The 12,421-nt window shown below is 44.5% G+C and overlaps 1 protein-coding gene across 1 annotated transcript in view; it reads right to left on the bottom strand.

Annotated features, from left to right (window-relative positions):
* The window catches only part of BMP3 (bone morphogenetic protein 3), an 87,556-nt gene that overhangs the window by 26,328 nt on the left and 48,807 nt on the right, over positions 1 to 12,421 (bottom strand). The window contains exon 2 of the mRNA XM_086961694.1: positions 49 to 947. Coding sequence (XP_086817820.1) covers positions 49 to 947 — 899 coding nt within the window. The remainder of the gene's footprint in view (positions 1 to 48; positions 948 to 12,421) is intronic.

Genomic DNA, 12,421 nt, shown 5'->3' with positions numbered 1-12,421 from the left:
GAGAAGGAAACAGATTTGAAAAATACATCATAGGTCTTTCTACTGTACCTTTGGCATGGGGAACTGGCATGCCCCAGAACAATAATACGCATCAAAAGACTTGGGTGAAATAATCCATTCACTCCAGCCGATGTCCGCAAAGTCCACTTTGAGGTAGCGCCGAGCACAGTTTTTTGGTTCATTCCACTGCTTCCTCCTCGCCTTCTTAAGGGTCTGCTCATCAAACTGGAGAGTCTGGCTTTTCTGCCGGTTGCTCTTCTTCGGCTTCTTCTTGCCCTTTGTCCTCTCCGCAGGCTTTGCTTGCAGGGATTTGTAGGGTTTGCGCTCTTCCCATGCCTCATCCTCATTGTACTGATACTCTGCACCTGGCAGCTCATTGTTCTGCAAGGGCAAGAGAACGTCTGCAGACCGTTTCCTCCTCTGCTCAACTGCAGCTGTCTTTGAGGGTTTCTCTAGTCTCAATGGGCCAACAACCAAGGAATTCCGATGCCCCTGCAAACTGGACACCACACTGTCCGGCTCAGAGATGGCAGAGTCATTTGCATACACAAGTATGTATGGCACCAGGCTGGATGAAGACCTTTTCCAAAGAGGAATTCCTGGTGACGTGATGTTGACTCCAATCAGAAGCTCGTGTTTCTGGTTCGCCTCACGCAGGACCTGAGTAATGTCCTTCCACTGCCAAGGTAACATGTTCGATATGTTTAAAACAAAATGGCCAAGGGCTCGGGTGTGGTTCTCCTCAGATGCAAAGCCCCAGAGGGTAAGAGCTACCTGAACCCCTTGTTTCCTGGGCCCATGGCGCTGGCACCCACCAGAATGAGAACACCTCCAACTCGCGTTCAAAGAATCCCCAATATAGTAATGCAGCGTCGCAGACAAAATATTTTCTGACTTTGTCAACGATGTCAGATTGAATACGTGAACTTCTTTTCCGCCAGCATTTCCTGAAATAAATACAAGAGATATGAGAGAAATTACTCTTTGAGGTTTTTTGTATATAATTCGTCTGTTCACCAAAACCATGTTGGCATGGCCCTAAAACAGATGATCTTATGAGCTTTATTACCTTCGTGTTCAGTTCATAAAAAACATTAAAAATACTTCTTTTATTTTTCAATTCACAAACATTTCAAGAAGTATCCAAGAAAACTGCACCAGGCACAGGTACTATTGGAAACGTCATGTGCCACATCCCTTGGGGTCAAATACCTCCTATGAGGAAAGTGTATAGTGTTGATTTAAGCATGGGCAAAAAAAATTCCCCGTGGAGAAATGTGTTCTTCTACACCCCCACTAAATCTGGAGATAGTACATTCTTCTTCTTACCTTGGAACGGGAGTTACTCCAGTCCTTGGCTGGAATAAACTATTTCCAGGTGGAAAGGGCAGCAACGACCCCAACTCCGCCACCCTCCTTGACAACCTCACCAACATCGGACCAAAACAACTCATCACCACACTGACTCACAAGGCAGGACACACCCTCTACCCCATCTTCGCCTGAAAATATAGCATCCACTTCAGTAATACCACGCAATCCCTGTGGACCGGCCACCACTGCGCACACTTCCTCGTCGACAAACCCAAGCCACCCAAACCTGCTCCGTACCCCCGAGAAGGGGCTGGATCAAAGTCACTAAGGAACAACTCAACTCCACCCTCAACCACAACACCCCCACTGCTGCAACTGACTCCAACCTTGCAGCCAGGGAACCCCACACCTAGATCGCCAACTGCGCAGACAAGCACGCCCGCTATGCAACCCAGACAAACAGCGCCCTAGGAAAGCCTCCTGGTTCACCACCGACCTCCAAGAAGATAGGCACACCTGCAGACACCTGGAGAAGAACTGGAGAAACAGCAAGATGTGGGAAAGCTACACCACCTACAAGAGCGCCATGACAGAAAACCACCAATGCATCAGAACAACCAAAAGGACCTTCATCCACAACAAAATCCACGTCCAATCCAGTAACTCCTAGGAACTCTTCAGCATCATCCAGGAATTCACCAAACCCGCAGAGAAGCCACGGACATCATTCCCTCCCAGGACCCTGCAACAAGCTAGGATCCTACTTCCACCTGAAGATCAAAAACCTCTACAACAACTTCAACAACCTCACACCTAACTCCGCAGCCACTCTCCCGGCAACGCCAACCTGCCCACTATCTCCTCATCGGGCCTCGGTCACAACCGAAGAGACTGCATCAACCATGAGAGGCATCCACTCAGGGGCTCCCACTGACCCCTGCCTACCACACATCTACCACAGAGCCGCCACCGGCATCGCACCCGAACTATAACGCACCATCAATACCTCCTTCGAAACCAGCACCTTCCCCGATGACTGGCAACGCACAGAAGTCAGGCCCCCGCTCAAGAAGCCCTCAGCAGATCCCATGGACCTCAAGAACTACTGGACCATCTCGCTCCACTCCTTCGCGGCGAAAGTCGCTAAGAAGACTAACAGGGTTCATCAAAGATAACGTCATCCTCGACACCTCTCAATCCGGATTCCGCAGCAACCACAGCACCGAGACCAACCTACTCGCCGTCACAGATGACATCCACACCTCTTCGGCCAAGGCCACGCCGCAGCTCTGATTCTACTAGACCTGTTGGCAGCATTCAACACCATCTCCCACTGCACACTGTCGCAACCAGCTGTTTCAACACCTTCAGCATCCTCCATAAGTCCTTTAAATGGACCACCCCCGAGTCAAGGAAGACAGTCACCCATGCACTCGCCACCAGCAGGTTGGACTATGGTAACACCCTCTAAGGCAGCATAAACTAGTCCGTACTCCGCAAGCTCCAGACTATACAGAACACCGCCGCCAGACTTGTACTCGGCATCCCTTGACAAGAGCGCATCAGCCAATACCTACGGAACCTCTACTGGCTCCCCATCGAGAAGAGAGTCACTTTCAGGATACTCACCCACACCTACAAATGCCTACACAACACTGGACCCCAATACCTTAATGACAGAATCACCCTCCACGTACCCAAAAGGAACCTCCAATCCGCCAACCTCATCCTCGCCGAAACACCAGGCATCCACAGAGCCAAAGCAGGGGGGAGATCCTTCTCCTACATCGTGGCCAAGACCTGGAACGAGATCCCGATCGACATCAGATGCGCCCTCTCCCTGAACACCTTCAAGAAGACTCAAGACCTGTCTCTTCGGCTAAACAGAACTGCTGACAGCACCTTGAGACCCTCATGGGTGAATAGTGCGCTTACGATTCCCTGATTGATTTAGCGGCCCATCAGGTAAGAGTGGTGGGGGGTATTTCGACAGACGAGGACGAGGGAAACGTAATTATTTATTTCATTTTCCCTCTAGGTCGTCTGTCGAATACCCATAACCCGGCCCCACAGCTTTTATCTGCATGAGCGGCTGATATGGAAGGGGACAGATTGTAGTTTCTGTATGTACAGTAACGGAAATATTTATGAGTATTCACAAACTTACAGAGGTAAACATGTTTTGTAATTCCCACTAACCACCCCTCTCGTGGGATTTACTACTGCAGAAGTGTCCACACTTATGACAGAGAAATCTGCAGTAGTAAATTTATTACTGTCTTTCACAAATGTTTTGTGAATTCCTGAGAGAAATAAATGTAGGTATTTTCAGCTGTAAACGTATATTTTATTTGCTATGAAATTACATTTTATCATCTAATGTGGTTTTTATAAGAATGAGAAATGTTCATCTGATCAGGGAATTCTCAAAGTTATTATCATTCTATAAACAAAAGAGATTAGTCACTGTCGATAAAGTAGGTTTTGTTAGCATGTGGACTGCTTCAGGTTAATAAATCGCTAGGTATATGGTATTTTAACAATATTTTTAAAGCGCTCGATTACCCAAGGGTATCTTGGCGCTAGCAGAGAGACCACAACTGAAAGAACCCTGTTTGAGTTTAATTATTGAAAATCCAGGTTTTCACTTGCTTTCTCAAAGCAAGAAATGTAGAAGCAGTTTTAATATGAAGTGGAAGTGGATTCCAGCATCAAGTGGCTCGAAGGGTGAAGCTCCTTCCACCCGGCTTTGATTTCTTAAATCTAGGAACTTCAACATTTCTTGCTCCCTGAGATCGTAGAATTCTGCTAGTGTAAATGAAGACACTCTTCTCATGGAGTGTATTTAAGGAGATCTCTAATCAGCCTGCGACGACGAAATTCCCCTGCCAGCATTAACATCATCTGACTGGGAATCCAATTCCTAACATTTCAAAAAAACCTTGAAACACAGGTTCCACTACACCAGTGATACTCAAAGTACAGCCCGGGGGCCGCATGCGGCCCTCTTGACCATTACATGCGATACCTGAGCAGCAGCACCACTGGTCTTCTGTATACTGGACTACGCACTAACATGAAAAAAATTTTATATATACACAGCAAGCACTTATTTAAAGGTTAATTGCAGTTAAACAAAAGGAAGTAACTAGGCCATTAACTTTAGGAACACCTTCATTTTTAAAGACAGCAAACATGTAAAAATACAATAGTCTTTTCAAAATTCAAAAAGTGTATTTTATTGACCTGTAGAACAATTTCACCTTAGAAAATCAAATTATAGCAGTGCATTCAGAAGTATTTTTTTAAGGGATAGTTTTCACACATGAATTTAGAAACATTCATGCGTTCTCTCCCCGCCCCCACCCTGACAACAATGCCATTAGTGATTACATCCAATCACAGGAGATGGTTTTGTACAGCAGGCATCCCGAAGTCTTGTATTTCGAGGTCCTTTTATATGTGATAATGAAGAAAAAGGTGAGATATTGAAATAAAACAATTACCCAGGGTCATACATATTGATCAAGTGGAGAAGCCAGATTTCATACCAGGTTTACTGATTTCACTTTGCGCAATTGAGTTCAGCAGGTAGATATACATGCTTTGATTCCTCTACACCCACTTTAGACCCACCTCCCTCGCTGGCATCAGTGCGGCCCTTGGTCACCCAAAAGACCACATTTTGCAGCTTGTGGGTAAATGTTTGTGAGTACCCATGCACTACACCATCATGAATATGGCAGTATACCTAAGGCTCTGGAGAATACATGAAATCACATTTTCAACTCAAAAACTCGAACAAAGTACCCTGAGTACCCTGGTGCGGTCTTGCATCTGACCCCTACTTGTGTGGTTTGTGTATGTATTACTACTGGTCTGCACACACTCAGTTTGATTTATAACATACCACATAACAAACATAATACTATGTCATGGAAATTAGACAATCCCATTAATAATAAGAATCTACCAAACTAGGCTACTCAGTGAGTGTTCTCTTAAACTGTTCAAGACAAATGACTGTCTACAAACCCACAAGCAGAACTGCTCATATAAGCACCCTTGTGCCCAAAAATGTTTAAGTTCTGGGGCCCAGAGTTTTCTGAGGAGCAACTGATGGTGGTGCCAGCTGCCACGGTTGCCGAACACCAAGGCCGCCTTGCCTTGAATCCACCATGTCTCTTTTTTTCCATCACAATCATAATCACCTTCCCATTCTCAACTCTTTATATCACTTTTGCAGGTTCTTCTGCATCCTTACTTTTTCACTTTGCCACTGCTTCCCTATCCATCTTTTCTACCTTTCTTCTCACATTTTTTACCTTCTCTTCCTCTTGGTCAAATGATAATGAAATGTAAGACCAGTACTCAAAAATGATTGCCAGTGCCCACAGGGCACAAGTCCTGAAAAAAGAAGTGGGGGGACGCTGTCACCGGAAGTGATGTTACAACAGGAAGTGACGTCATGAAAGGTGCCGACCTCCTCGTCCCAGAGAGGCCAAAGAGTGAAGCCCAGCTGTTTGGCAGGGGGCATGGCTTCCCCCTGGTAAACTAAGTGGGGGGACGCTGTCCATCCGCGTGGTACCCCGACTCGAGCCCTGAGTGCCCACCAAGTGCAGCCACTGGTACAACATGCGCACTGTGCTCAGCCTACAAATGGGAGTACAGTACCCTAGGGAGCAATCTGTATACATTATTCATCCTATTAATAATATGAATTTATCAAGTTGAAGGTCATTTCGTTAGAGTCATCCCAACTAGAAGCCCGAATTGTACTGTAACATTCAAATTTCAGCCATGTCATTATTCATATGTTCTGTCCTTACTGTTACTCTGCGAACCCTTTTATCAAAGTATGTACTTTTTATTTATTTGTGTATGTAATGTTGCTGTAAAGTTCTTGGACCCAAACACATAGAGGTTGTCAGCACATGTACTCACGATAGCTAACAGCACTGAAGAAGCATTTGGCCTCAGACCTTTCTGGCTCTGTGATACCTCTATTTTAACGTTCATTCGTGAGCTAGGTAACCCTTGTGATACGTTCATCATCTGTGCCTGCAGTGAGATGCGGGCTGTTCCCTCTGCAAGGAGTTTTTAACTTGGGCGCCAAGAAAAATCCAACTGGGTCTCTCTTCTGGCAATCCCTACAGAGTGCAAGATGTTTCAGATTATTTTAATGACTTCCAAAGTCGGTTTCGGAATTGTCAGCCAGGCAACAGCGGGGTGAAATCCTTTCTGCGTGCACACTTCTAACAGTACATATGGTAGTGTAGAATGCAGAGCATCTGCTCAGGTGCGCGGGTGGCACGCGCTGCTGACCCACAAGCACCTTTGTACTGGTCGAAAGTAAGGTCAATAGGGAAGGTGTTTTCTGGGAAATTTAAAATATAAATCTGCACCAGGTGATAAAGAAACTTTAGTTTTTATTTAATTAAATTAATTAGTGAACTTTTAAGTTAAATGACTTAGTGAAATGCTGAGGTCATTAAATTTTGTAATTTTTCAGGCACTTTAGCCTATTTACCTATTTAATTTATTAGATATTACCATATGTGGTAATAGTTAAGCATTCTTGTGGAAGCCAATAGTTCATATAGTTCAGCTTTTGGGATTACCATTTCTTCTACCTCACACATGACGGTGGTGGATTTAAAAGGAGGAGAAAAGGAAAATAGTGACATATGGCAGAAAGTAGGGATGTAAAAAGCCTGAGTGATATGTAGATACAGGAAGTTTAGGCTGGTGAAATAAAAAGGCATGAGGTGAAACAAGGCTAGACATTTACCATGTACTACATGGTTTGGCTGTCCGCAAAGGGATGGCCGCAGTGTCTGACTGTAGGCTCTGTCTTTTGGCCAACCCCTGCTGTTAACGCATGCACTGTGAGGGGTGACCCCTGCTGCAGGTTGGGCACAGGGCCTTTCGAAGGAGTGAACACCCCGCTGGCATTTTCAATTGCATACAGCTGAAGTCTATGAGAGGCAGCGTTTAGCCGTAAATAGATGGTCTGGATCAAGGGCCGGACTGGGAAAGGAAACCTGCCCGGCAAAGAACTCGGCCGGTGTGGGAGTGGGTGGGAGGGGTGTTAGTGGAAAGCTTTCTGCCGCTTTTGTTACAGGGGGCCAATATTGCAACTGTGCTGCAAAACCGGCCGCCGATAACAAAAGTGGCCCCCCAGGGATGTAAAACCGGCCCCCACCCTGGCAGCCCACCAGGGAAATGCCCGGTGCCCGCTACGGACAGTTCGGCCCTGGTGAGGACGAATGAACAGTGGCATACTTAATATGATTAAAAAAAACTCCAAAAACTCAATGAAAAAACAAAGGTCAAAGTGAAGTATGGTTAGCTTTGGTTATAATGGTTTCATTTGAGATATCATTAGTGATGTCACCAATGATGCCATTTATGATGTCACCAGTGATCTCATTCATAAATAATACCATAAACAGCGCATGATTTTTTAGGGTCTCCTGCCTTTAGTGGTCGCTTCCACCAAACGAAACTGGTGCTTGCATGCAGGTACAAGACACTATTGTCACAATGTTTACCACTCTCTCTCTGAGTAATAGGCATGCATTCCAAAGACTTATTAATTCGTCTCATTCATTTGATGCAGCTGCCAGTGGTTTGGCTCCAACATGGAGCCTTTCTTACACCTATCATTCACTGCAACAATTCTAACTACACATTCCATCTCATTGCTCTTCGTCTTTACATCACACACACCTCCTCCACTTCCCCAATCTTTTTACCACCTTCTTCGTATAGTTTGTCCTTCTTAACCATAACAGCAGCAGTATTTTGTTTTCATAACATGGTACTACGATTAACTTACCTCTTATTTATTATTTATTTATTTAAAACACTTGTAAAGCGCAGCTGTCACCTGACAGGTATCCTGGCTCGCTGAAGAACCCATGACCCCCTAATATGTGGGCCTGTATACCACATTAAAATGTACACCATTTTTATATTTCACCCCACATAGTTCCATTGTTTCAACATACCTCTCCGGGATTTAATTCCCTTGTGCAGCCACTCCTTTTTGCAAATAAGTAAATAAGCTTGCACCCACTACCCATTTAGCATTTATCAAAAAGGTCCTTTTCCTTCCCAGCATGTAATCCAAACCACCTAAATAAACCCCTAAAAACCTGTCAGATATCTTCCACCACGGCTTCCAAGGTATAGGGGATCAGTGTGCATACAGACAAACCTTGGCCTGCCGCACACTGATGAGAAACAGTTGTTCAATAGTTGCAGCAATACATGCACATACACTCTCTGAACATTATAACCCACTGGTCTTCGTGTCTTTTAATGGCACGCCCCACCCGTGCAAAAGAAAATCGACAGGCTCCCCCTAAATGACAAACACTCTCATAATTATTGTACAAAACTGGAAGTTCTGGACATTTTTAATAATTCAAACATTGCAGTTGTGTTCAATTATCCCTTTAAAAAGTCAGCTTTAGATCGGGTGAGGATTTTGAATAGTATTGTAAGCCTCCCATCCCCCACCGCACTCTGACACCTGCTCCCTGCCAGGACATGGGTGGAATCAAGACTTTAATTATGGCTCAATGCAGCGTTGCTCACTGACTCTGTTTTCTTTCATTAAAAACGCAGCCCTGTTTGAAGCATGATGTTTGTCTCTGTTCCCTAGGGGCATGATACATTCTTCTCGTGTCCACAGACTGGCTCCCTCCTGAGATCAATTCAGGCCCCTCCAGGTGGGGCCACCGACCAGCTTTAAGACCTCTGTTACAACCCAACTCACCAAAGAAAGTGGAGTGCTGTACTGCACTATGTGCACACCGTCAATTTGGCCCTCTACTTACTAGATGACTATTGGAAACAAATACTGAACCTCCCCACCCCCAGCAACAGTTTTGTTGTCTTCCCATTTTTCCAGTGCCGCACTAAGTGTGCCTCCTGAATGCTCTTTACCTCCTGTACTTGTAAGTGTCACTGTTCACATTAGTCTTTCTTGTTGTTCCTTCTGCTTCTTCAAGGTCACAGGGAGCACTTCTCTCCTGTACTTACTAACCAGCTGTTGACAGCAGCCACCTGAGTAGCCTTCTCTCAAATACATCTCACCATACTGCCAATGGACTCTAGGCACCCTACTTCATGCACTATTGCTTTTGCTTCAGACTCATCCTCTTGCGACGATCTTGCGATGTTGCAGTATGAGTCATCCCTTGGACTACCATACCCTGCGGTGTCTTTCTTGAACCCTCCTGCCTGTTCCATCCTTTGAGAGACGCCTTCCTCTACAAGCACTGCTCAGCCAGTTACCTCCAGTGTAAAACGCCTCTACCTCATGCCATCTCCTCTTGCAAGGTCAGAGTCACGCCTTAACCACACTCAGCTCACTTCTCTGTAACACTTCTGCCTCACTCGGCTCATCGCCAAAAAGTCGCAGGAGAACCGCAAAAGATGATTTCAACAGCATGTGGGTGAAGAACGTCTAATAACTGACAAAGTGTCACATATTACAGGAACCAAAAATATTGCATGACAATCATCTCAAACTGTGGTCACCATACCACTCAAAGAAACCTTTTAACCCTTTAATTGCTGCCGTCGGCCAATGGTCGTCACGAGCGCTACCTCCCCAGTGCTGCGCACGACCGTTGGCCGACGGGCCAGCATTCGTTCTCCGAACGTTCAGCACTGGGCGCTGAACGTTCGACGCTGGGAACGGGTTAAAAGACATAATATAACTGCATCCTACATGTCACACTATCCAATCACAATACACTTTGTAAAATATATTGAAGTGAAGAAGAGAAGTGGAAACACTCTGGCCAATTCACAAGACCTCACATGACAGGTTGATCCTCGTGAACTGCTGATAGCCCACCAGATGACCAGGCACCTAAACTCAACTAGCCACAGCAGTTTCCATTGGTCAGACAACATGCAATCATTTTGGGTGGAAGACTACATATACAAAACACCTTTATACGAATCAGACCATGTTAAATTCTGAAACATCTGAAAACCCTCTTTGTATGGCATACACGTGATCTGAAACACAGATTCGGAGCTGGTGCTAGCCACAATCAAGTGTTATTTATCAGATGACTACACCTCCCTCCCCCCGCCTCCTCTTCCACCCCTTCGCTTGCGACGGACACCAAACCTGACACCTGGCAGTTAATATTCTTGTGGATACCCAGAAATCCTGACTAAAAAATGACTATATAGAGCCTGTTGGAAGTCAGTCCTAATTTCAGGTACAGAAGATACATGTTGAAGTGTGCGGCAGCTTCCTTATTCCAGTTCAGTTCAATACTTTTTTTCCGGTAAAATACCATAAAAGAGTGCCACAAAAAAACAGTAATAACATAAAATAATGTACAATACTTAGAAAAAGAGTAAAGACATTTAAAATGCAGTTCATTGAATGCGAAAAGCTAAAAACACAATATTAAAAAGTATCAACCATTTTCCCAGTATTATTGCAATATAGATTAAGATCTTAAAATCAAACAATTATTATCAATTAATGATAAAAAAGAGTTCAAGTTCATTTGGGTTGGGAAACTGTACCCATTTTCCTCCTGACATGCCACATACTCAATAAATACCTTGAAACTGCAAACACCAGGGAGGTAGTCTAATCAGTCTGTAAAATTCTACACGCCTCCTCATGCCCGATGGTACCTAAATATCTACATGTTGAAATTATCCACCTGGCCCTTGCCGTACTACAGTCTGGGCAAAAAAAAAAACATATGGGCTACCGATTTCTTTTCATATCCCCAGGATGGGCAACCCATTGCAGCTAGAGTATCTGACTACAACCATCTTGAAGTATTGGTGCAGAGTGGCAAAGTGCTAATATAGTTTCCTAGCCAAATTTGGCTTGATCTCATCTAAAAAGGGTTGGGTACAATAAAAATACTTGGACATTGTAAAAAACACTTGTCAAAATACCCATTGTCTCTGAGGTTAAGAGTTTATAGCCTATAGGATCTAAATTGGGTTTTAAGCTCCTTTACTGAGATATGGATAGACAACTTCCCGAGGATCTTTCCGCAGATTGACTTGGCCCAATTCATTGAATGTGTCTCTGATATATTTGATCCAGGGGAAATCAGCTGCAGCAGGATACCTGAAATTTCCTCCAAACCATTACGACTACATGTCAATTTGGGGGTAGCCCAAAGTCCCCTCTGGGAAATTAAAGGCCTGACCGCCGCTTTTTCCGAAATTGGTCCAAGACCTGCATCTAACCTTATGGGTGTTAACAGGGTATGGGCCGGGAGATACAACCCATGCCTCAGAAACTGATTCTCCACTAGTACAGTCCCGTCAGTACGTATGCTTTCCATATCCTTGTTCATGAGCATTAGACACCGTTCCAGTGTCGGGGGGCAGCCACATTCTTTTTCACTCAGTCAGCTCTAAGAAGACATTGTCCACTCAAGAAAAGGTTTAACATTAATGCGAGAAGTGTACCTGTTAAACATTTTAAGATATTTAAGACATTCTATTCGTTCATTTCCCTTTTTTTAACCTTGTCCAGGTAGGTGGTTGTGTTCACATAGACTCTTGATGACTGCAAGACTACATCTTGTCAACATCTATGGGAACTACCTGTCTAGCATGTGTTGCTATGCAGCCCAAAGACGTAAGAAGACAAATGTGTGGCAATATTCAACTTGCTGCTTTATCCTCTAAAGCCAGGATATGTGTAAATCGTGATACACACGTTTTCCTATCCTTGGTTTGCATTTCTGCTCTAGGGGCTTCCTGCCCTTGCAATTACTTGTTCTGTGTAGTGTTACTTTTACTACTTCTTAACGAAGAGCCTCCGGCATATAGTAAGTTAATGACACTGGGTGTTTCCTGCTCTTGCAATGAATCCTTTTGATTATCAACGCAACTTCCATTTCTGATCCAGAGGCTTAATGCCCACTTAGCACTCAATTTAGAGTTCTGCTGATGGGTTACTGCATTACAATTATATCTCGTCCACCGTATTACAAGTGCATTATATCCAATAGCTCATCTTATTTTAAGATGGACAGGATATCCGCCATGTTTGTGACAGGGTAACCCCTCCATTAAACTCAAAATTAGGCCC

This window comes from Lissotriton vulgaris, chromosome 3_1, assembly GCF_964263255.1.
Source record: "Lissotriton vulgaris chromosome 3_1, aLisVul1.2, whole genome shotgun sequence".
Taxonomy (NCBI): Eukaryota; Metazoa; Chordata; class Amphibia; order Caudata; family Salamandridae; genus Lissotriton; species Lissotriton vulgaris.
The sequence above is the reverse complement of the archived record's forward strand: the minus strand, read 5'-3'. Positions and strand labels throughout refer to the sequence as shown.